Source organism: Heterodontus francisci, chromosome 31 (genome assembly GCF_036365525.1).
Source record: "Heterodontus francisci isolate sHetFra1 chromosome 31, sHetFra1.hap1, whole genome shotgun sequence".
Lineage (NCBI taxonomy): Eukaryota > Metazoa > Chordata > Chondrichthyes > Heterodontiformes > Heterodontidae > Heterodontus > Heterodontus francisci.
Genome location: NC_090401.1, coordinates 52308547 through 52333234, shown reverse-complemented (window position 1 = coordinate 52333234; position 24688 = coordinate 52308547). Strand labels below are relative to the sequence as shown.

At 41.2% G+C, this 24688-nt stretch overlaps 1 protein-coding gene across 5 annotated transcripts; it reads right to left on the bottom strand.

Annotated features, from left to right (window-relative positions):
* Nucleotides 1-4811: 4811 nt before the first annotated feature.
* LOC137347003 (putative transmembrane protein 244) lies at nucleotides 4812-23512 on the bottom strand. 5 transcript variants are annotated; one of them, XM_068010997.1, is made up of 7 exons: nucleotides 23374-23512; nucleotides 22627-22732; nucleotides 13046-13131; nucleotides 10837-10910; nucleotides 8635-8760; nucleotides 7587-7631; nucleotides 4812-6200 (listed from the first exon to the last, which is right to left on the bottom strand). In XM_068010997.1, the coding sequence occupies exons 2-7, from the start codon at nucleotides 22702-22704 to the stop codon at nucleotides 6109-6111; spliced, it is 501 nt and encodes a 166-aa protein (XP_067867098.1). In that variant the 5' UTR covers nucleotides 22705-22732; nucleotides 23374-23512; the 3' UTR covers nucleotides 4812-6108. The 5 variants fall into 5 exon arrangements, with proteins under 5 accessions (XP_067867098.1, XP_067867097.1, XP_067867099.1 ...); XM_068010996.1 differs by lacking the exon at nucleotides 23374-23512 and adding an exon at nucleotides 20248-20350 and having other exon boundaries at nucleotides 22635-22695; XM_068010998.1 differs by lacking the exon at nucleotides 22627-22732.
* Between the last annotated feature and the right edge of the window lie 1176 nt (nucleotides 23513-24688).

The window sequence follows — 24688 nt, the reverse complement described above, 5'->3', positions numbered from 1 at the left end:
CCCCACCCCGCTCTCATACCCACATTTCTGTCCTTGGCCTGCTGCAGTGTTCCAGTGAACATCAACACAAGCTCAAGGAGCAGCACCCGATCTTTCAATTAGGCACTCTCCAGCCTCGTGGATTCAAGCTTGAGTTCAACAATTTCAGAGAATGACTGGCCTTTTTAATATTTTTCTGTTTTTTTTTAATTTAAATATTTTTTTTTCAAGCACGTGCCTGTTTTTTCATGTGGACAAAGTTGCTCACTACTCAGAATCACAGAATTGTTACAGTGCAGAAGGAGGCCATTCGGCCCATCGTGTCCGCACCGGCTCGATGAAAGAGCAATTCCCTCAGTTCCATTCCCCTGCCTTCTCCCTGTAACCCTGCACAATTTTCCTTCTCATATAAGTCTAATTCCCTTTTGAATGCTTCAGTTGACCCTGCATCCACCGCATTCCCATGCAGGGCATTCCAGACCTTAACCACTCTCTGTGTGTCACTCTTGCTTCTCTTTAAATCTGTGGCCTCTCATTCTCGATCCTTTCACAAGTGGCAACAGTTTCTCTCTACCTACTCTGTCCAGACCCCTCATGATTTTGAATACCTCTATCAAATCACCTCTCAGCCTTCTCTTGTCCAAGGAAAACAGTCCTAACTTCTCCAATCTATCTTCATAACTGAAGTTCCTCATCCCTGGAACCATTCTCATGAATCTTTTTTGTACTCTTTCCAATGCCCTCACGTCTTTCCTCTCAAGCGTGGTGCCCAGAACTGGACACAATACTCCAGCTGAGGCTGAACTAGTGTCTTATATAAGTTCAACATAACTTCCTTGCTCTTGTATTCTATGCCCCTATTAATAAAGCCCAGGACACTGTACATTTTATTAACCTCTCTCTCAACCTGTCCCGCCACCTTCAATGACTTATGCACATATACACCCAGATCCCTCTGCTCCTGCACCCCCTTTAGAATTGTACTCTTTATATTGTCTCTCCATGTTCTTCCTACCAAAATGAATCACTTAACGTTTTTCTGCATTGGACGTCATCTGCCACCTCTTCGCCCATTCCACCAAAGTGTCTATGTCCCTTTGTAGTTCGACACTATCCTCCTCCCAGTTCACAGTGCTTCCAAGTTTCGTATCATCTGCAAACTTTGAAATTGTGCCCTGTACACCAAGATCTAGGTCATTAATATATGTCAGGAAAAGCAAGAGACCCAGCACTGACCCCTGAGGAACTCCACTACAAAGCTTTCTCCAGCCCGAAAACATCCATTAAGCACTACTCTCGGTTTCCTGTCACTCAGCCAATTTCGTATCCATTTTGCTACCGTCCCTTTTATTCCATGAGCTATAAGTTTTCTCACAAGTCTGTTGTGTGGCACTGTATCAAACGGCTTTGGAAAGTCCATGTACACCACATCAACAGCATTGCCCTCATCAACCCTCTCTGTTACTTCATCAAAAAACTCCAGCAAGTTAGTTAAATGTGATTTTCCTTTAAGAAATCCATGCTGGCTTTCCTTAATTAACCTGCATTTGTCCATGTGACTATTAATTTTGTCCCGCATTATTTTTTTCCAGAAGTTTCCCCACCACCGAAGTTAAACTGACTGGCCTTTTTTTGAACAACATTTGCAATTCTCCAGTCCTCTGGCACTACCACCAAGTCTAAGGAAGACTGAAAAATTATGGTCAGTGCCTCTGCAATTTCCACCCTCACTTTTCTCAGTATCCTTGGACGCATTTCATCCGGTCCTGATGCTTTATCCACTTTAAGTACAGACAGCCTATCTAATACTTCCGGTTAACTTTCCGGTCTGTGACCTTTCATCAGAACTGCTTCACGATCATTGGCCGAAACTAAGAGTGTTTTTCCAGGATTTTTAAGACACTTTACAGATTTTGTAAGTTAAATGAACCACTGTGATTTATCTACATGGTATTATTTGGCTTTTGTTTTTGTTTAATTTTGTTTCTTAGTTATAGCCTGAGATATATAGTGGGTAATTTTATGCTCTCCCCTGCGACTGGTTTGGAGGCGGGGAGAGCATATAATCAGGTGAGATGGTGGTGCAGAAGGACCCCGCCACCTTCCCACCTCTGCTGAAATTATGTCGGGACGGGAAGGCCTGTGAATGGCCTTGCTGCCCTGCCACCAACTGAGTCCCTTAATTGGGCAATTAAGGGCCTCATCCTGCCATCACCGCAATTAGCTGAGTGGCGGGCAGGCCTGTCACTGCACGGGAAGCACAGCAAGAAAAACCGTGTAGGTTGCTTCCCGGCTCTGGGGGGAGGTGGGGAGGGGGGGTGGGGTCCCTCATTAAAAGGCACTTAGTATCTGAATGAGGGACCTGGTATGGAGAAAGTGGAGCGAGAGGCCCACTGAGAATCACCCCCTGCTCTTGCTGCCAACACCCACGAGACCTCTCCCACCCTGACCTACCTGTGGCCTGGGTCCAGCGCTACCTCTGGGCCTCGTGTGCGTGCTCCACCAGCAGAAGCCACCACCTCCGTGGTAGTGCTGCTCAATTAAAGAGCTGCTGGCCTATGATTGGCCAGTTGCTCTGAGGGTGGGACTTCCATGGTCAGGATCCTTGATCCTGTGGAAGGCCCTCAGTTCTCCAGTTAACTGCCTAATTGGCACTTGATTCAGTGGACCTCCCATAGAAGGGACAACACGGGGCTCTCGGCCCTTTTGCCGGAGGTTGAGACCCCTGTCGCCCTGATAAAATCTTGGCCATAGTCTCAAGGCATTTCATTTGTCTTTTGTTGGAGAGGCGAGTAGTGTATGATGAAATCAATATTATTTATGATTTTTTTTTAGCTCAAAAGTGATCATTTATTCGCCTTTGACCTGCTATTCACACTTACTTTCATTATAAGCTTTCAGTTCACAGAAAGCATGGGCTTATCTATGGAAGAGGATTTTTACATTGGACACAGTAAAGATAGCTAGAATACACTCAAATCATGACCATGACCATAAAAACTCAATGAATTCTAAGGTTCACCCTGTCAGATTGGTGAATTGAGAACTGCTGATCTACAAGAAAGGCTGGCAGCTCACTAACTCTGCTAGCCTAAATTTGTGCAAACTACTGAGCAGTTTTTTGTGTCTGGAGCTTAAACTCACAGGTGAAGAGATTTGAACAGTGGCTACGTCAGCCAAATTAGGAACAAATAAGGGCCTAATTACATACTATTTCTAAACAGCTTGCATTAAAATATCTTCTTCTTCTTCTTCGGCCTCCTTATCACGAGAGACAATGGATACGCGCCTGGAGGTGGTCAGTGGTTTGTGAAGCAGCGCCTGGAGTGGCTATAAAGGCCAATTCTAGAGTGACAGGCTCTTCCACAGGTGCTGCAGAGAAATTTGTTTGTCGGGGCTGTTGCACAGTTGGCTCTCCCCTTGCACCCCTGTCTTTTTTCCTGCCAACTACTAAGTCTCTTCGACTCGCCACACTTTAGCCCCGTCTTTATGGCTGCCTGCCAGCTCTGGCGAACGCTGGCAACTGACTCCCACGACTTGTGATCAATGTCACAGGATTTCATGTCGCGTTTGCAGACGTCTTTAAAGCGGAGACATGGACGGCCGGTGGGTCTGATACCAGTGGCGAGCTCGCTGTACAATGTGTCTTTGGGGATCCTGCCATCTTCCATGCGGCTCACATGGCCAAGCCATCTCAAGCGCCGCTGACTCAGTAGTGTGTACAAACTGGGGATGTTGGCCGCCTCGAGGACTTCTGTGTTGGAGATACGGCCCTGCCACCTGATGCTAAGTATTCTCCGGAGGCAGCGAAGATGGAATGAATTGAGACGTCGCTCTTGGCTGACTTACGTTGTCCAGGCCTCGCTGCCATAGAGCAAGGTACTGAGGACACAGGCTTGATGCACTCGGACTTTTGTGTTCCATGTCAGTGCGCCATTTTCCCACACTCTCTTGGCCAGTCTGGACATAGCAGTGGAAGCCTTTCCCATGCGCTTGTTGATTTCTGCATCTAGAGACAGGTTACTGGTGATAGTTGAGCCTAGGTAGGTGAACTCTTGAACCGCTTCCAGAGCGTGGTATCCAATATTGATGGATGGAGCATTTCTGACATCCTGCCCCATGATGTTCGTTTTCTTGAGGCTGATGGTTCGGCCAAATTCATTGCAGGCAGCCGCAAACCTGTCGATGAGACTCTGCAGGCATTCTTCGGTGTGAGATGTTAAAGCAGCATCGTCAGCAAAGAGGAGTTCCCTGATGAGGACTTTCCGTACTTTGGACTTCGCTCTTAGACGGGCAAGGTTGAACAACCTGCCCCCTGATTTTGTGTGAAGGAAAATTCCTTCTTCAGAGAACTTGAACGCATGTGAAAGCAGCAGGGAGAAGAAAATCCCAAAAAGTGTGGGTGCGAGAACACAGCCCTGTTTCACGCCACTCAGGATAGGAAAGGGCTCTGATGAGGAGCCACCATGTTGAATTGTGCCTTTCATATTGTCATGAAATGAGGTGATGATAAGGCATTGACAAGTGATCCTTTCATGACTCATTTGTGTTTGGATTATGAAAGACTGAGTTAGCTACAATATAAACCTGAATAGAAGTAAATTTTCAATCACCATTAACAGCTTGAACTACCCTAGAATATTCTGAAAATCATGTGAAATAGGACCAATCAATTTAGTAGAACACTATTGAAATAGCAACCCTTATCTTTCAGATATGGAGTGACTTGCTGTGCATTTTCAACATTTTCTGTTTTTACTTCTTTGATTGATTTAAATTGCAATCTTGCAGATCTAACTTTGAAAAAAGAGCAATGGAAATTCAAGGTCCCCTTTAATTAACATTAATACCTATAGATGTAGTTAAGACGTGACTGTCAAATACAGCAATGAATAAAACTATTGTTTTTTCAGTCTTGGCTGCTATATGTCTACCATCGAGAATTCTATAAATCTGGTCAACAGTAAATTGCAGGGTTGTTAAGTAGCAAGTGATGGTTCAGCCCTCTGTGGTTCTCTGATATTTGATTGGTAAGTCAACAAAAAATTCCCTTCAGGCCAGATAAAGATAAGATGATCAGGCTCACATACAATGTTGATGAGATAGAAAATCTCAGTAAACAGGATAGAGTTGCAGATCTGTGGCAATCAAGAAATTGCTTCAATAAATCTTTGACTTGAGGGGGATTTTTATACATTAAAACTGAATTCATTTGAACTCTGACATACAAACACCACCTTATACAATACTAACAGATTTTTAAAATTGTAGAAAACTACTAGGCATTAAATTATACAACATATACAATAAAAATGTTAATAATTGCTGTAATGCATGGTCTTTTGTCAAAGTTAAATCTTAAACATTTTAGGTGAAAAGTTAACCTTTTGAGGATGGAGTATTTCTGCACCAAAATGGAAAATATAATCAGATTGTATTTTATATGAATACTGTGCATCTTGAATTTTACTTTACACTCATTTATTATGAGCAATCCACATACTTTCTATTTTGGCAGAAAGAAAATTTGACTTCCGAATTATCCTTAAACAAATCTTTCAATTCTTTAAATTTGACAGGTTATATTATCTTTTGTATTTTACTGCAATACTGTACAGTTACACCACACATATGCAGACCTGAACAGAGCACATTTTTACAAAGGTCCAAATTTCTCCCCGACTTAGTGCTCCTGTAGAAATTCTTATCATGTGCAGGGTGGGTTAGAAGCCACATTCTCCAACCTGACCTACTACACACAGGATTGGGTGAAATCAAAATTACCTCCACGCTCATCACTTTCAATGGAATCACCTTTACGAAGCAACAATCAAAATTCAAAAGGATGTTGGGGAAATGGAGAAGGATTAAGTTTTAAAATTATATTAGTCTCTCTTTTAAGCTGCCTCTGATTCTCTTAACTTTTGTACTAAAAATAGATCTTATCTGGTAAACTATCTCACCAATAAAATGCAGGCTTTGCATTTCAAGCATTTAACACTGATTATTTCCGAGGAAGGGTGCAGTTTCTTTCCCTGCTAAAATTAATGCAAATATGTTATCAAGTCGTTCAGTCAGGAGAGTTGTCCTCAACTCTGATATCTGCTGCTGTGTTTGATCTGTTTACTCTCAGAGGTTGTTTGAAGAGTAACTGCGATCATTCTGGCAAATGAAGTGTGCAACTAACTGGCCATTACAAATCATCATCAACAAGCCAACACCTGTAGAAAAATCAAAAAGTAAGCATTCATTAAAGCACTTAATCTTTTCATTGCTCTAAGATTTAAAAACTTTCTAATTCACAAATAGTTTAGTAATACTATACGTGCTAAATTACAAGTTTAATATTCTTCATGATCACACCTGATAAAACTAATAGCTCAGAAGGGCATATCATTGATAGTCAGTGCAAGCTGATTCCTGGTTAAAGACAGAGGTACGGCAGTTGTGCACTAGATTAGAATTACCTCACAGAACATATAATATCATTGCCCATGACAGTATAAAGAAGCAGATACTGGATCACGGCTGTTCAGAAAAGACTGTAACAAAATCATCTCGAGTTTTGCGATCTTTTTAAAACTTCTTAAACAATAGACTATTCCCATTCGTAGGTGATAAGAAGAATCAGAGAATAGTTACAGCACAGAAAGAGGCCTTTCGACTTGTGTCTGTGCCAGCTCTCTCCATCTAGTCCCACTCCCCTGCCTTTTCCCCATAGCCCTGCAAATTTTTCTCTTCAGATAATTATCCAATTCTCTTTTGAAGGCCTCTACTGAACCTGCCTCCAACACACTCTCAGGCAGTGCATTCCACATCCTAACCACTCACTGCATAAAAAAGTTTTTCCTCATGTCGCTGTTGCTTCTTTTGCCAATCACCTTTAATCGGTGTCCCCTGGTTCTGATCCAGAATAATAGATAGTTGGCGTGATCCCTGATCTCTGCCAATCTGTAACAGGGATACTTGTCGGGCTGATAAAACAGCCCGAGTGGGTGCTCTTTAAAAAATAATTCAAACTGGGCCTTCCCTAATGATTTAACTGAGATTGTGGATATGTCATGGAAAATGGCACTTTGTTACTCCATCTTAGAGCAGCTTGATGAGTCAGCCCCTCCCCCCAATCCCCTTCCAGATTGCCATTGCTTTTACATTTCAGTTATTACTTGGCAGAAACTGACAAAATACAATTCAATGGTATTGATACCCAGGCAAACCTGGAATTGTTTGCTAGTCACAAGCATATAAGCATAATGCATTACTATTTAAGGCTTAAATGCAGTGCTCCTTATGTGCCTCAGAATCAAAATTTTGTTTGACAACACTCCTATGAAGTGCCTTGGGGATGCTCTACTATGTTTAAGGTGATATAGAAATTCAAGTGGTGGTTGTTGTCGCTCCTTTCATATTCTGTGCTTTTTGCAATTTTAATTATAAAAAGCATTAGATCAGTTTGGTAAATATTTACTTTCTCTCCAGAGTTGTTGAGGAAACTCAATGTTTATCTAACCAGAAGAGGCAGATTTAACTGCTCATAAGTTGGTATTCTGGCTAAAGAGTTCACCAAACATTTGTAAAATTCTTAAGAAAAAGCTACCCAGACTTACCTAAAGCCAGCCACCACTGCCACGCTAAAGGAAACTCAGTCATCACTGTAAATGAAATAAAACCTGCAATTTATTGAAAAGATGGGACTTTCCAATGTGTAAGACAGGTCCAAGAAGACACCAGATCTTGAAATAATATTGAAAATCAGCGAAATTACCAATGCAGGCTGGTCTAGAATTATTAACTTCTAGTGACGCTTAAGCACAAGTTCCAACGGTGCTGAGCTTTTATTGTAAGCAGGGTGAGCAGCGAGTATAAATTAGTCGGAAAAAACAAAATTGGGAATCTCCATCGAGCCCCATGTAATTCTGAATGGAGACTCTATGGTGGAACGGCAAGGTGTTGCGGCACAGAATACTGTAATGCACAATCAAACCTTGATTTTAAAAGCCATTCTGCTGGTCTTTTACTTATTTTTTAAGTCCTGGGATCTGGGCGATGCTAGCAAGGCCAGCATCTGTTGTTGCATGTCCCGAGTTGCCCTGAAAAAATTTGAGACAACTGAGTGGCTTCAAAGGGCATTAATGAGTCAACCACATTGGTGTGAGACTCGAGTCACGTTAGGCCAGATCTTCGACCAATTAAGGACAACAGATTTTCTTCCTAAAGGACATCACTGAGCCAGTTGGGCTTATACAACAATGCAAGAGTCTCAAGTACACTTTCACTGATGTTTTTAAAGTGGCTTCAGATTCTCAAACTCCACAGTGGGATTTGAACTCATGTTCTCTACATTATTTGACCAGGCATTACTAGTGCAGTAACATAACCACTAAACTATCAGACATGTTTCTGTGTCTACTTGGGCTTGAATGTGTCCAGGCAACCTTGCTTGATGGGCATGTGTGGAAACCTGTAAGTTGGTTGGTTGTCCTCTCAGTGGCCCAGGGATACAGACTGGGGAAGTGGAGATGAATTAAAGAGTAACATAAACTCCCCCAAAAAATGGCATTTATGAAGTCTAAATAAACTTACTGAGGCTCTCCAATTAGCTGCAGGTTTTATCACAAAGCTAGGTCTATTTCTCCATTGTTATTGAGCACTTACCTGCTGAGCTCAGTATGATGTGGATGAGTGTAACTGTGATTGAGTAGTCCCACACCCACTTCTTAACTATTGCTGCAAACAACAGGCCACTGGTAAAATATGTAAGTTCCATGGACAGCAGATTCACTAGAAGAGTGAGAATAGACAATACAAATGGACCTCAAAACTGGAACTCTACAAAATGTATAGCAAAATAAATAAAACAAACTCTTACACATCCCATTTTTCTAATATGAATATTCATGAAATTACAATTTTTTAATACTTGGGAGTTTTTTTTGGTCCTTATCAAAATAATAAGGTTTTGGCTCAGCTACTGAAAACCTTATCCATACCTTTGTTACCTCTAGACTTGACTATTCTGAGCTCATCCAAAACTCTACTGCCCGTATCCTAACTCGCTCCGAGTCCCAGTTGCCTATCACCCCAGTACTCATTGACGTACATTAACTCCCAGTCCAGCAATGTCTCAATTTTAAAATCCTAATCCTTGTTTTCAAGTCCCTCCCTGTCCTCACCCCTCCCTATCTCACTAACCTCCTCCGGCCCTACTACCATCCGTGATATCTGCACTCCTCCAATTCTGGCTTTTTGAGCATCCCTGATTTTAATTGCTCCATTATTGGAGGTTGTGCCTTCAGCTGCCTAGGCCCTAAGCTCTGGAATTCCCTCCCTAAACCTCTCTGCTCCTCTACCTTCTCTCCTTTATGATGCTCCTCAAAACCTAGCTCAAACCAAGTCTTTGATTATCTGTCCTAATATCTCCTTACGTAGCTCGATGCTAAACTTTGTTTGATAATATTCCTATGAAGCGCTTTGGGATGTTTTACTATGTTAAAGATGCTATATAAATGCAAGTTGTTGTGTCAATTTAATGCTGTGGAACATTTTCCCACTAATGAATACACATTGTCAGCATTGGGTACCACAGATCAGGCAGAGCACGGTTAGATGGTGAGGAAAGATGCTCTTTCCAGTTCTGATTTGCGGAGATCGTCACAATGTTGGTGTCCCAAAGTCTCTCCACTTACATTCCAACCCGGAAAATACTGTGGAAGCTTCAAAAGGCCCATGGAAGAGTGGGTTTCCGCAACCAATATCTAATTCCTTTTAAAAATAATTTACGACTTCAACCATATTTTGCAGCAGAGTATTCCACCTGCTCACCATCTCTCCCCATCTATGCAAGGCCTTTAACGATCTTTTTGCTGAAGTGAACAGTTGCCCCCAAGAGTTAAAAAATCCCAGTGTAAAACCATTTGGTTGTGAGATACAAGTTACAAATAATTTTTTTTAAATGTTGGAAATACACAATAGCAACAGCATCAGTAAACAGAAAAGATAGTGTTTTGAGCCAGTTGCCAGTTTGAGCATTGTGTCCACTCCTAATAGAGGATCTACATCTGCTGTTAACCTGTCTTTTCTCAACAGGTGCTGACGATCGGATCCACTTTTATTTACAAGTTTTATTTCTGCTTATTTCCAGTTGTTTTTCTTCTTATTTCTAATAAAAATGTTGTTGAATCAAGATTAGAATGATTTAGTTTTGCAATGTTAACAATTTACTCAATAATTCTGGCATGACCTCGTCACTGGCTGACATTTAAGTGCTAAGTGGAATGTCCAGTTGCTAACCAGTGTGAGTCAACAGCATGAAACATTCCTAAATTGACTATTTCAGAAAAGCAATTGCAATTAGAGTGAGAGGTTCATCCTGAGGAAGTAGGGGGGTATTTTTCCACAGTTAAAATTGACACATTATTGGGGCAGGGCAGCGCAAACAGGAACAGCATCATTAATACCTGGAAAGTAATTAGTTGCTAACTCCAAGCACCCGAAATAGAAGTCTTTTTCATTCATCAGTACTACACCTGTGGCTTCAATAAGTGCTGTACTTAATGCAATTTATGACATCAATTAATCATAAAAACTAATATGCAGTTTTGCTCCACAGAAAATACTGGAAAAACTCAGCAGGTCAGGTCAGACAGCATCTGTGGGGAGACAGAAAGAATTAATGTTTCAGGCGATTACCTTTCATTAGATAGTTCTGACCGAAGGTTGTCAACCTAAAATGTTAACTCTGTCAGTCTCTCCACAGAAGCTGCCTGACCTGCTGAATTTTTCCAGCAGTTTTTGTTTTTATTTCAGATTTTCGGCATCTGCAGTATTTTATTTTTGTATCAGTGCTTCTTTACTTACCTAGGTACTTAGAGCTAGACTTTGCTGCTTGTGTTTTAAAGTCAAACGGAATCAACCCATCAAATGAATCAAGTCTGCAAAAATAAATGACGGACACAATCATTTTCAGGAACTCACCAAAGAGAATAGTTATAGTCCTTCCCACAGCATGCCGCTCCAAAGAATAAGTTCTGTTTAAAGTTGCATATGAACACACAAAAATGACAGACAGGAAAAGACCAGTTGATCCATTGAGCCTGTCCCATACACTTTTACTGCACTAAGCACATGCTCCCCACCACCCCACCCAGCAATAGCCATGTAATGCGGAGCAGTGGCTGATGGAGTTTAATCCTGAGAAGTGTCAGGTGATGCACTTTGGGAGGACTAACAAGGCAAGGGAATATACAATGGATGGTAGGACCCTAGGGAGTACAGTCAGAGGGACCTTGGGGTGCTTGTCCATAGATCACTGAAAGCATTAGCATAGGTAGATAAGGTGGTTAGGAAGGCATACGGGATATTTGCCTTTATTAGCTGAGGCATAGAATATAAGAGTAAGGAGGTTATGATGGAGCTGTATAAAATGCTGGTTAGGCCACAGCTGGAGTACTTTGTACAGTTCTTGTCACCACACTATAGGAAGGATGTGATTGCACTGGAGAGGGTGCACAGGAGATTCACCAGGATGTTGCCTGGGCTGGAGCATTTCAGCTATGAAGGGAGACTGGATAGGCTGGGGTTGTTTTCCTTGGGGCGGAGAAGGCTGAGGGGGGACTTGATTGAGGTATACAAAATTATGAGGGGCATTGATAGGAAGGAACTTTTTCCCGTAGCAGAGGGGTCAGTAACCAGGGGGCATAGATTTAAGGTAAGGGGCAGGAGGTTTAGAGATGTTGAGGAAAAAGATTTCCACCCAGAGGGTGTTTGGAATCTGGAACACACTGCCTGAAGGGGTGGTAGAGGCAGGAACCCTCACAACATTTAAGATGTATTTAGATGAGCACTTGAAAGGCCATAGCAGACAAGGCTACGGGCCAAGTGCGGGAAAATGGGATTAGATTGGACGGGTGCTTGATGATCGGCTCAGGCGTGTTGGGACAAAGGACCTGTTTCTGTGCTGTAAAACTCTATGACTCTAGATATTCTTTCCACTTCTCTCCTGGAATTTAAAATCCATTTAGGTGCTAGAAAACCCTTTGGCAGTGTTGCCAAACTCATACTTTCATTGGCTGCACTGTCATTTTAATGAACAGGATTCATCAGGATGTAGGGTTGCCACCACTGGTTGGACATATTCCTGGAGGTGTCATCACATGACGTCCTGCCTCTAACTGGCCCGCCCCCATATTCCCAACATTAGCTGCCCATCATGTCCAAACTCACGGTGTCCTGCCTTATCCCACCAATTGGAAAGCAAACAGACTTTTCATTACCCGATTGGATGATTCTTGACTGTCAAACAGCGTTTTCTCCTCTACTCAATATCTTTATGATGAATAAGCAAAAGTTTTCAAAAAACTACAAAAAGAAAACACGATCTTAATGCCTCTATGATTTTTCTCCTATATTGCTCAGAACAGTGTCCTGGCCTTTAACCCTCAAATCTTGGAGACTCCAGGACAATCCTGGAGATTGGAAACCCTATTGAGTTAGAAGGTACCAGGACAAAGTTTTTCTCCTTTTGTCTTTTCTATCCCTATGAATCCTGCACATTAAAATGATTGTGCAAAATTAATAAATCAGGAATGAAATCAAGAGAGTTGCTAATATTGTATTGGCTGCCTTATTATAACAGAAGGTGACATATCTGTACCCTTAACATTTATATCTTGCTCTCCCCTCCTTCTCTATCAGGTATATAAAGGAGCTCTTGTTCAATTAGTTTAATGTATGAATAGGTTATGTGATTAAAATTTTCTCCTAAACTCCTGTGTATGGCTAAAGAATGAACTTGTAACATTGCATTTCCAATGCGGAGCCTTGCTTGTGTTGAGCACAAATCACTGAGCAATATATGGCTCAACATATGAAACGAGAAGTTGGAACATTATCCCCATAATATGTGGTTTTATAGCAATATGAGATTTCCCCTGTTGCTACATATCAGCAACATTGTTAAAACAATATAATGGAAATGCATTTGTTCTTTCGGACTCCGAAACATTCTTTTTGGACCCTCTCCAATAGAATTAGGGACCAGAGGAAACCCTCCCCCCGTACATTTTACCTGAATGCACCAAAGCAGACGCTTCCAATCATGTAGTAGAGGGTGTAGAATACCAGCAAACACTGCAACAAGTTTAAGAGGACAGTCTGGAAAAAAATTGTAAATCCAGGATGATTACATTTTATATGAATTGGCTGATGTTCAGCTGTGTGACACAATGGGGGCAATGTTAATCTAACCCATCCATTTTATCTGATGATATCCCAAGCAACAATTGTTTACACCCATGCCCGATTTTGCTGTTCATTGAAGCCAGCAAAAGTAAGGAAGTTATGTGAATCTTTATCGAAGACTGGTTCAGCCTCAGCTGGAGTACTGTGTTGATTTCTGGACACCGCACTTTAGGAAGGATGGGAAGGCATCAGAGAGGGTGCAGAAATGATTTACGAGAATGGTTCCAGGGATGAAGGACTGCAGCTACTTGAATAGTTTGAAGAAGCTGGGGCTGTTTTCCTGAAAGAGAAAGTTGAGAGGAGATTTGATAGAGGTGTTCAAAATCATGAGGGGTCTGGACAGAATAGATAGAGAGAAACTGTTCTCATTGGCAGAAGGGTCGAGATCCAAGGGACCCAGATTTGAGGTGAATGGCAAAAGAACCAATCGCAACATAAGGATAAACTTCATGCAGTGAGTGGTTAGGATCTAGACTGCACTGCCTGAAAGTGTGGTCGAGGCAGATTCAATCATGGCTTTCAAAAGAGAATTGGATAATTATCTGATGAGAAAATATTTTCAGGGCTAGGGGACAAGGGTAGGGGAATGGGACTAGCTGAGTTGCTCTTACAGAGAGCCAGCATGGACACGACAGGCTGAATGGCCTCCTTCTGTTCTGTAACCATTCTGCATTTCTATAAGTAGCATTGGGCATGGTGTAAAACTGGTGATCCTTTGGGTCTACTGACCAGTGAGTTAGTTTAAAATTACCCCAAATGTCTGACTAGCGCCTATGATTCCTCCATATGCTGAATTCCAAATTTCAGCAGTGCCATCAAGGGAGGTACAAAGAAGTTATGTGCTTTCTGCTGAGAAAGAAATAAGAGCATGTTCACTCCTTACACAGAGGTGCATTGAAGCAGTTCATGTGACTGAGAGTGTCGCAGGAAAGGGAACACATGTCTTAAAGCATAAAAAGCCTCAATCTCAGAAAAAAAGAAACTCAAATGTTTCCATGACAACAAATAAAATTCAACAAGGTGGTGAGTAACAAGCACTGGAGCCTGGAAATAAATTTGTTCTGTTGGATCTCAAATTTTAAATCTAGGAAATACTCAGCAGGTAAAAAGCAAATAGACAACTGGTAGTGCTTGTGCCTCTGAGTTGGAAGGTTGCTGGTTCAAGCCTTTCTCTAAAAGTTGAGCTCATAATCCTCGGCTGATATTTCACTGCAGCTTTGAGAGTGTGCTGCATTATTGGATATGCTGACCTTTGGATGAGATGTTAAACTGAAGTTCCATCCACCTAATGGTGACTATTCCACAATTTCTTTTTAAAGAGTAGGAAATTCTATCTTGGCCAACACCTGTCTCTCAACGAACATGGCCAGTTAAACAGGTCAACTGATCATTCATTCTTTGCTTTTTATGAGATCTTACGTGCAAATTCTCTGCTGCATCTGCTTAGGTAATACTTATTTTAGAAATTAATTTGTGTGGAGTACTTTAAGACACAAGATAGGTCTACAGAAGTGCAAGCCTTTCTTCTTTCACAAATATTTCTCTTTAATGAAGACCATGGTGTTGTGTCAATACACTAAAACAGCCAGTGGGAGATACCGAATATCAATGAGAGGCGAGTCCATACAGTCAACACTTACGGCAGATACAGGCTTTTAAAAATACTTTTTTTAGGGTTGTCTGTTCTTTTGAGAAAGCAATCAATATTCATTTTATAGTTTTACAATTTTCCCCTTACTATTACAAAGAATAACCATTAATTTTCAATGCACTTGACTAATTTCAGTGTATATAACACATCTGAACTTTCCTATTATAAATGGAACACAAGATTGCAAATAGTAATCTTTGGTAATACTTCCACATTACTCTTTAAATGCATATACGTCCGACTAATATATAGAGATGTGGAAGAGAGGAAGGATCAGAAAAACGCATCATTCTGCAATCCACTGTTTCCCAGAAATGTAATTTTATTTATTAAGCTAAAATTGGTTTATTGCAGTCCTAGTTCTTTTTCTTTCTTTCTGGCATTAGGTTGTGGTTTGCAATTGTCAGAATAGTGGATGTATGTTTTAGATGTTATCATCTTTGATGTGGGAGAACAGTATAAGTTATAATTGAATATATTTATTCTACTAGTTTAATTGGTCATTTTTCCACCAAGGAAAGTGACCTGATCCTCTTTTTATATTGTGAAAGATGGAAAGACAGAAATAATCTATCTCCCTATTTTTAGTGATGTTGGTTGATAAATATTAGCCAGGAAACCCGAGGAGAACTCTCTTGCTCGTCTTCAAATAGTGTCATGGGACTTTTTCTGATTTAACGTCCCATCCGAAAGACGGCACCTCCAACAGTGCAGCATTCCCTCAGTACTGTACTGGAGTGTCAGCCTAAATTTTGTGCTCAAGTCACTACAATTAGCCTCGGCTACAGAGGTGAAAAATCAACCAGGAGGGCACAGCAAAGTGGAGGGTGGTTATGCTAGAAATGTATAAAACACTAGTTGGACTGCAGCTAGAGTAATGTGTACAGTTCTGGTCACCGCATTACAGGAAGGATATGATCACACGAGAGAGAGGGTACAAGAAAGATTTATGAGGATGTTGCCAGGAATGGAGAATTTTAGCTATGAGGCAAGATTGGATAGGCTGGGTTTGTTTTCTTTGGAATAGAAGAGGCGGAGGAGAGATTTAATTGAAATGTATAAAATTATGAGGGGCCTAGATGGAGTGGACAGGAGGGACCTGTTTCCCTTCAAAGAGAGGTCAATAGCCAGGGAGCATAGATTTAGAGCAAATGGTGGAAGGATTAGATGTGAGTTGAGTAACTTTTTCACCCAGAGACTGGTTGGGGCCTCACTGCCTAAAATGATGGTGGAGGCAGAAACCCTCAATGCATTTAAAAAACACTTGCATATTCACTTGAGGTGCCGTAAACTCAAGGGCTACGGAATAAGACCTGAAAAGTGGGATTAAACAGAATGGGCTGAATTTGAGTCAGCGGCCTTCAGGCGCAGATGCGCCGTCGCTGAGTCCCCACGATATATCGCGCGGGGCTCATTTAAATGAAGGGGGGAGCGGCTGCCCCCAATGATGTTGAGGGGGCAGCCACTCTGTCCTCGGCAATGCTGCCCGGCACCACCACGCAGACGCCAGCACCATTTTTAAAGGGCTTCAAGCCCTTAGCAAAAGTTTCAATTTTTAAAGTAACGTCACTCTGGAATTTGTTTTAAAACCCCCTCCCCACTGTTTTATTTATTGGCCTATATGGCGATCATTAAATTTATTCCCACCCTGAACTTTCCCCCCAACCTTGTCACATTTGTCCTTCAACCCCTTTCCACCAACCCCACAGCCAATAAAAAAACTCCAAATGGAGTTGCAGCCGGCATCCACAAAATCGGCGTGGGACGGCCACTGGGACAAGGTAAGTTGATTTGCATGTTTTTTAAATTAATTTGAATATTTAAATGAAGGTCCCACTGCCAAGCAGCAGGGGGGGCCGCACTGAGGCCTCACTGCCGCTGGTAAAATGCGGCGGAGCCTTCTCGGCGTCAGGGGTCGTGGCAGGCCACTCCCCTAAGTATTTTACAGGCCCCCGCACCACGACTCCCGATGGCCAGGGGCTGGTAAAATTCAGCCAAATAGCTCTTTTATGGCCAGCATAGACATGATAGGCCAAATGGCCTCCTTCTCTGCCATAAATCTTTCTATGCTTCTATGTAAAAACACAGTCATAATTGCGAACTCAATAGTCAGGGGGATAGATGGATAGTTCTTCTGCTGATATGCGTACTGTATATTATGTTGCCTGCCAGGCGTCAGGATAAGGGACATCATGGAGAGGGTGCAGAACATTCTGCAGGGGGACTGGGAACAGCCAGATATCATGGTCCACCAATGACATAGGAAGAAAAACGGTTATAGTCCTGTAGTCGAAGTTTAAGGAGCTAGGGAGGAAATTAAAAAGCAGGACCTCAAAGGTAGTAATCACTGGAATACTCCTTGTGCCACATCCTAGTGAGAGTAAAAATAGCAGGATATGCCAGGCTAATGTGTGTCAGACATGACACAAGAGAAAGGGCTTCAGATTCCTGAGACACTGGGAGCAGTTCTGTGGCAGGAGGGACCGGTTCAAAATGGATGGTTGCATCTGAGCAGTGCTGGGACCAATATCCTCATGAGCAGGTTAACTAGTGGCGGAGTGTTTAAACTAATTTGGCAAGGGGTTGGGCACCAAGATGTAACTTTAAACAGTAAAAAACAAGGTGCACAGAGGACTGGGAAAGAAATAACACAGAATTAGGTGGGATTATAGAAAAATTTGGAGTGGATATTTGTAAATGCACAAGGTGGGGTTAATAAGGTTGGTGAGCTGTAGGTGCAAATAGCCACTTGGGAATATAATGTAGTGACAATAACAGAGACCTGACTCAAAAAGGGGAGGATTGCATGCATAATATTCCTGGGTACATGATGTCCAGGAAAGATAGGGAAGGTAAAAAAAGTAGCAGTTTTGATGAAGGAAAATATTACAGAGACAATGTCCTTGAGGAACCAAAGACAGAATAAGGTACTGCCTGATAAGGTGGTGGATAGAGATGCAACAGCCTTCAAAACAGGATTGGTTAAATAAACAAAGGAGAAAACTGCAGGGACATGGGGAAAGAGCAGGTGAGTGGGACTAATAGGATTGCTGTTTGAAAGAGCCAGCATAGACACGATGGGCTGAATGGTCTATTTTTGTGCTGTATTAGTCTATGATTCTATGACTCTGGCTCAAGATCACTGTCCAGTGACTACACCCCAATCCCCCTTGCTGGAATGTGACTATATGGATATCAGGTTCAACACTGATGCCAGCCACAATCAAATTGACTGCTGATGTTGGTACAACCGAGGTGGGAGCAATGCACTGTCAATTCAGTCCCATCACTCCACAGGTCGCAGCATATTATTAAAGTTTTCCTGCCCAACTGGAAAGCAGCCAAATTAAACACTCTAGAAAACCCCGCAGAATAAAACAGACCAAGCCTGGAATGTTTAGATAACAACAAATTAACTATTTATTAAAATGAAATCTTAAACACTATTCAGATAAACCTATGTCTAAAGACCTTATAACTTCTTATTTTAACCGAATTCCCCCATTCACACATATACATTCAAAAATCAACGGATCACCGTTTTTTAAAAAGTGTTTTTTTTTAAATTAGCTGTTTCTTGAGAATAAATAAATAACTGGGTTATAAGTCTTTGTGGGTTACGTTCCTGATGGGTAAGGTATCCTAGTGTAAAAATAATCAAATGCCACTCGAAGTCTCCACACGGATTTGATCAAACAGTCCTTCAATAGATAGGCATTCAAAGCACTTCGGCTGCAGCAGGCGTCAAACAATTCTTTAAACAAGGACCATAATAATGGGTCCACTCGGATTTTAAAACCGGCAGTCTCTCAGTCGAACTTTACTGCGAATTCCAGAAAACACAATCAGTCAAGAGAGATTCAATCTTGAAGCAAAGATTTCTTGGATTGGAAGTAAAGAAAAGGAATTTTGCTACCTCCAGCAACACAAATGGTCTCTTCAAAGGGTTTTCTCCTCCATTGGCAATTAACATGACCTACAGCTCATTGTAGAACTTCTGCTGAGAGAAATAGACAACTCCTTCCTCCAGTAAGCACGCGTCATTGGTGTCTCTCAAAACTGGTTTTAGCTGGTTTTTAACACTGTCAAATTGAAACATTATACCACGTGGCCTCCTCACTCTCCTGCTGTTGACTAGGTAACAGGTGCAGCTGGCACACTGTGCCTCTTAGTTTTTAAAGGCACACTATTTTAATTGGAGGAGAAAATAAATACAGTTCCGTGACAATGTTCACTATGCAAACTGACTCATGAAGAATGGATGCTTAAGTGAGTTAACAGGTAGCTGCTGGTACCTTTGATGCTATATCTCAGAATGAGCTACATGTTCAGGAAAGCAGGGAAGAAAACTGGATAAGTAAAAACATAGTATGGCACACATGTGAATATCCCAGCTAATGGTTACTTGTTCAAAATACTTTGGCAACCAACCAGTGTACTGAAAGAATCAGCCAAAATTATTTCCACAGAAAAAAACTCAAATTTCAACGTTTTGAAAGCAGCATTTTAGTTTGGTCTTTTGTCTGTTTCAAAGAAAATTATATTGTATGCACACATGAAATATTTGTCTTTCATAATTATAAAGTAAGCCAGCTGCAATATCTTCTCTGCAGTGAAATTAAAAATGATAATTCATTGTAATAACTTGTCATATCTTGGACTGTTTCCAAAGTTTATTTTATTAACCATCTCCACAGAAGGAGGGAATTATACAGATGCTGGCGCATTATTGAATTAATTGATTCGCTTCGAAAATTTTATGGGTTCTCCACTCTTCTCTAATAAAGATTACCTCCAATCAAGTCTCCCATATCTATCCCACATATTTGGTGTTTAGAAGGCAGCTTATGCTCAATGGTTTATTAATCTCAACAGTTCTGCATCTACTTTCCATTATTTTTTTAATTTACCGTGTTAGGCAGTCACTGTAGCAAGCTGCCTCTTGTGGAGGACGAGGGGGAAATCGGAGAGAAGATTGTCCTACGGTCACCGTTACATGCTTTTGTATAACCACCTCAAAGTAGTATTGGCAGAGATCTGGGTGCATGTAGCACAGTTGACGTCTCAGTCAGTAGCAATTATGGTCTGAGTGGACCAGGGATTTGAAATAAAAAGGAGGATTCATTCTCTTTTCTTTAAAAAAAAAGTAATCTTGTTGGGTGTACATTAAATTAAAATTAAAAATGAAGCTCCTTCCAACTGATGCAAAATTTGCATTGAAACCTTGAAGATATTATCCCGACAATTACATCAGTAGTGACAGCAATAGCTCGAATGAGGTTTCAATTGTTAACTATGCAGGAACTGTAATATAGAGCCACACAGACAAGAAGCTCCCAGATTCCAACCCTGGTTTGTGATGAGTTTAACAATCTCACCTGGAATCTCAACAGGACTGCTATAATTGGCATCAATGTTCCTGGGAGGGGGAAAAAATCATCCAGGATTCTGTCTCTCATGATCTCTGTTCAGTGATTCCTGCTGCAAAATGTGCATACATGTTAACTGAACGAGAAGAGGCATGGGCTCCCCTGTAATAAATTCTGTGGTGTAATAGCCTATTGACAGATACATGAAGAATGCCCGCATGTGTGAGGTAGCAGAAAATTGTCAGTTTCTGTGGAACATAACCTCAGCAATAGTTAGTGCATTTAGGACAGTAAGGCAGAAGACTGGGTATGGGGCAGCAAGGGGGATGTTGTGGTGCAGTGATGAGGGCAAGGGAAATATTCGTCCTTTAATTATTCGTACTTCAAAACTAAAAATATAAAAGGATATTGGGGGAAACAGCAGAAAAATTCGCTCAGAGTAGTTAGCTCCAGTTTAAGAGCTAGCACTGGTAATGGGGCTGAATGGTCTCATGCAATTTCTATGATTACATTACATGTTAAAATGAAAACATTGAATCACTTAATGCCAGGAAAAAAAAGGTTTGAAATTTCTACGTCAATTTTATGAGGAAGCACTCTCAGAAAATGTTATACCACAATTCCATAGATAATTAGGCATGTTAGCAACCATTGTTATCTCCCTGAGGTATTTCATTTTCTTTTGTAATCTTTGCAGCTGTACAGTGTGTTATCTGAGTTTGAGTGGAGAGGCAGATAAGTGATTAACACATCTTTACAAGTATAGTGAGCTGCTGCTGAATGTTAGAATATCAATACAAAATATAATGGACTCAGGAAAAGTGGGTTTGACACCCACTTCTCTCTGTGTTCCCAGTCTCAGCTGTGCTTCTTTGGGGAGCATCACCTCTACACAAGGAAGCAAAAATTAGGAAGGCAGTCTCTATCATATCATTCCTTTGCACCTCCTGGCAAGGAAAATCAAATAACTTGCATTTATACAGCATCTTTTACAACTTGAGGACTTCACAGTCAATTTTGTAATATAGGAAACATAGCAGCCCAACTTGCACATTATCAGGATCGCACAAGCAGCAGTGAAATAAAAGGACCAGATCATCAGTTTTTGGTGTTGGTTGAGGAATTTGTTTTGGCCACGACACCAAGAAGAATTCCCCTGCTCTTCTTCAGAATAGTGCCACAGGATCCTTTACATCCACCTGAGTGGGCAGACAAGGATTTGTTAAATCTTATCTGTAAGACGGCACCTCCAACGGTCCAGCACTCCCTCAGTACTGGGAATGTCAGCCTAGATTATGCTCTCAAGAGGACTGAGACTCAAACCTACAATCTTCTGACTCAGAGGCAAGAGTGCTACCACTGAGCCACAGCTGACAAGAATAGTCTGCAATAATCAGAGTGCCAGCTGCTACCCTCCTCTCTCAACTGTACCTGGCAAAGCCAATGAGACAGCATCTTGCTGAGAAAATAGCACAAAAAGAGGTTGAAGTCATAAGAATAATAAACCATATATCCCTACAATGTCATTATTAGTGTGAAACAGTGTCAGTTGTATTATATATTTGCATGGCATTAACACGTAATACAAGATCAAAACAGTCTGTCAATTAAAAACAGATGTGCTTCAAAAATGTAATGTTCAGTTTCCAAGGTGGATCTCTAGAAAAATGACTGAGGGAGTGAGCTGATAGAGGTCTTTAAGATTATGAAAGCTTTGATCAGTTAGACGGAGAGAAAATCTTTTCACTTGTGAGGGAGACCGAAACTAGATGCCATAAATATAACAACCAATAAATCCAATAGTCAATTCAGGAGAAACTTCTTTGTCTAAAGTGTGATTAAAATGTGTAACTGGCTACCACAAGCAGTAGTTGAGGTGAAGATCATCGATACATTTAAAGGGAAGCTGGATAAGCAGAGAGATTGCAATGATATAGCACTTTTCACGACCACCTGACATCTCAAAGCCCTTTATAGCCAATGAGTTACTTTTTTTTGAAGTGTGGTTGGTCACTATTGTAATGTAGGAATAGGATATGTTGCTAGGGTTAGATGAAGAGGGGTGGGAGGAGGCTGCTGTGGAGCATAAACACCGTCATGGATCTATCGGCCGAATAGCCTGTTTATGTGCTGTAAATTATAAAACTTTGTAAACTGATTGGTTAAGCAAAGTGCAGCTGTATGTAATTAGGGATGGGTAATAAATGCTGGCCTGGCCAGCAACGTCTACATCCCATTAATGAATAAAAATAATAAAATAAGAAAAAAACATTTGCCGCTATGTGTATTTCTAAATACCTTCCCATGAAGTTATACTACATCTGCAATTTATCTTTCAATAAGCTTGCAACTCCTTTAATGTCAGAGTGAAAGAAAAATCAAATATACTGTATTACTGCAATCCCAGTGTTGACGAAAATATAACCCGGGGCAGGATTCCTCGTGTGCAGGTTGTTGTGAATGCATTAGTGAAGATTTCCTCTGTTCGTTATTTCTATGGAAATATAAAAGAACGTTCACAGTTTTCCTAGAAACGCCAAACAGTAGTAACGATGTCCTCAAACCAGAGGAATTCTTAATATACTGACATTAATAATACAACAAAGTTGTAACATTGCCAATTCCCATTCTCACTCAGAATGTTACAAGCACAAAGTTAACCCGCAGACAGTTGTATACCTACATTTTTAAATAAAAATTAGGGTCTGCAAACTTCTAGTTTGGTATTTCTGAATAACTACGTAGGTGATTAATGAAAAATATGAATTCCAGTCAATATTTTCAAAAGGTAAACACTGGTCTGAAAATCCTGTATTACGTGTTAACGCCCTGCGAATATATAATACTATCAGTTGCAAACGATTTTGCAAACAGGTTTTTTTTATATATACACTTACAAAATAATATTGTTTGTGTTTCCATTTAATTGCAGGGTTACTTAAAGGTATATCTGATCTCACACACAGGGGAGAAGTAGGTTTATTGATTTGTGCAGCTCGCGTATTGTTCAGACGGGGGAAATGTGCAACATTTACTTCCGCTACCAAGAGAGGATCACAGGCTGTGTTCCACCATTCATCCTGATCTCTTTAAATTGAACAGCAAATAATCCGACCATCTCCCAATGCCCCATACCTTAGTCCCAGCGATTCTCCCCTGAAAAGCCATCTAAATGTCAAACCGATTCAAGAGAGTCTGGATCGTGTCCCAGGGTCATTCCTTCCCACACTTGTCCTTTTCCATTTTGTTTCTAGAATTGTGTGCCTCCCGCGGATGTGCTCGACTCAAAAGAGAGAAACAGCGCCGACCACAGATCAAGTAGATAAAAGGGAACTAATTCCTACAACTTCCATCCAACCACCACCCCCCACTCCTCAGTTTTAATTTAGGTTTTTGCATAGAACATCACAGATCCCAGAATGTTTGTATGACTCAGGGCATCCTGACCTCCAAGTTGGAAGGTTATGGGCGCGGCGGGGGTCAAAGAACAAACAAAGAACAGTACAGCACAGGAACAGGCCATTCGGCCCTCCAAGCCTGCGCCGATCTTGATGCCTGTCTAAACTAACACCTTCTGCACTTCTGGGGCCCATATCCCTCTATTCCCTTCCTATTCATATATTTGTCAAGATGTCTCTTAAACGTCGCTATCGTATCTGCTTCCACCACCTCTCCTGGCAGCAAGTTCCAGGCACTCACCACCCTCTGTGTAAAAAACTTGCCTCGCACATCCCCTCTAAACTTTGCCCCTCGCACCTTAAACCTATGTCCCCTCGTAACTGACTTTTCCACCCTGGGAAAAAGCTTCTGACTATCCACTCTGTCCATGCCGCTCATAACTTTGTAAACCTCTATCATGTCGCCCCTATAAAAAAAAAGGCAAGAGTTACAGGACTGCCTTCTTTCTCAATGCAGCATAGCTGGAGTTGGGCGCAAAGCTGAGTTTATAATGCTGCTCCGTAACGTTCAAAACTTAATTGTTTTAGTAGTGTCAGAGAGCCTCGGCTTGCTGTTAATAATAATATTTGGTAAACCGGCCTGAATTCTGTTATTTACGTACAGAGACCGATGGCGTTGTAACTTGAATTCGCTAGCCCCATGTGACTCCCTTCCAGACTTGTATCGGTAACAAAACTGACCCTTGGAGAGATTTAGATGATGCTTTAAATTAAAAGCATGACATTATATGGAATAAATTAGCTCAGACTCAGTACCAAGAATTCTTAAATTGCATCTGTCCCCATAAAGATAGTTCATTTTCACAGATTCTTTTAAATTAGCTTTTTTATTTTCAACAGAAGAATAAATACTGGACTGGATTGGATTGGTGTTTGTTTTAATTCTTTAACCACAAATTAATTTGAACAGACTTCACTGCAAGTAAAGAATTGTACTTATATAATGCCATATCATGTCTGTCACAATCATCCTAAATTGATTTGCATGCAAT

Excerpts from the sequence above, each read along its gene's own strand:
- LOC137347003 (XM_068010996.1), bottom strand. The coding sequence starts at position 20,328 with ATGAGAGACAGAATCCTGGATGATTTTTTCCCCCTCCCAGGAACATTG. Across the intron at positions 8,761-10,836 it reads GTCTAGCTCTAAGTACCTAG|TGAATCTGCTGTCCATGGAA; the intron begins GTAAGTAAAGAA and ends TCACTCTTCTAG. Across the intron at positions 7,632-8,634 it reads CATCATACTGAGCTCAGCAG|TGATGACTGAGTTTCCTTTA; the intron begins GTAAGTGCTCAA and ends TTTCATTTACAG.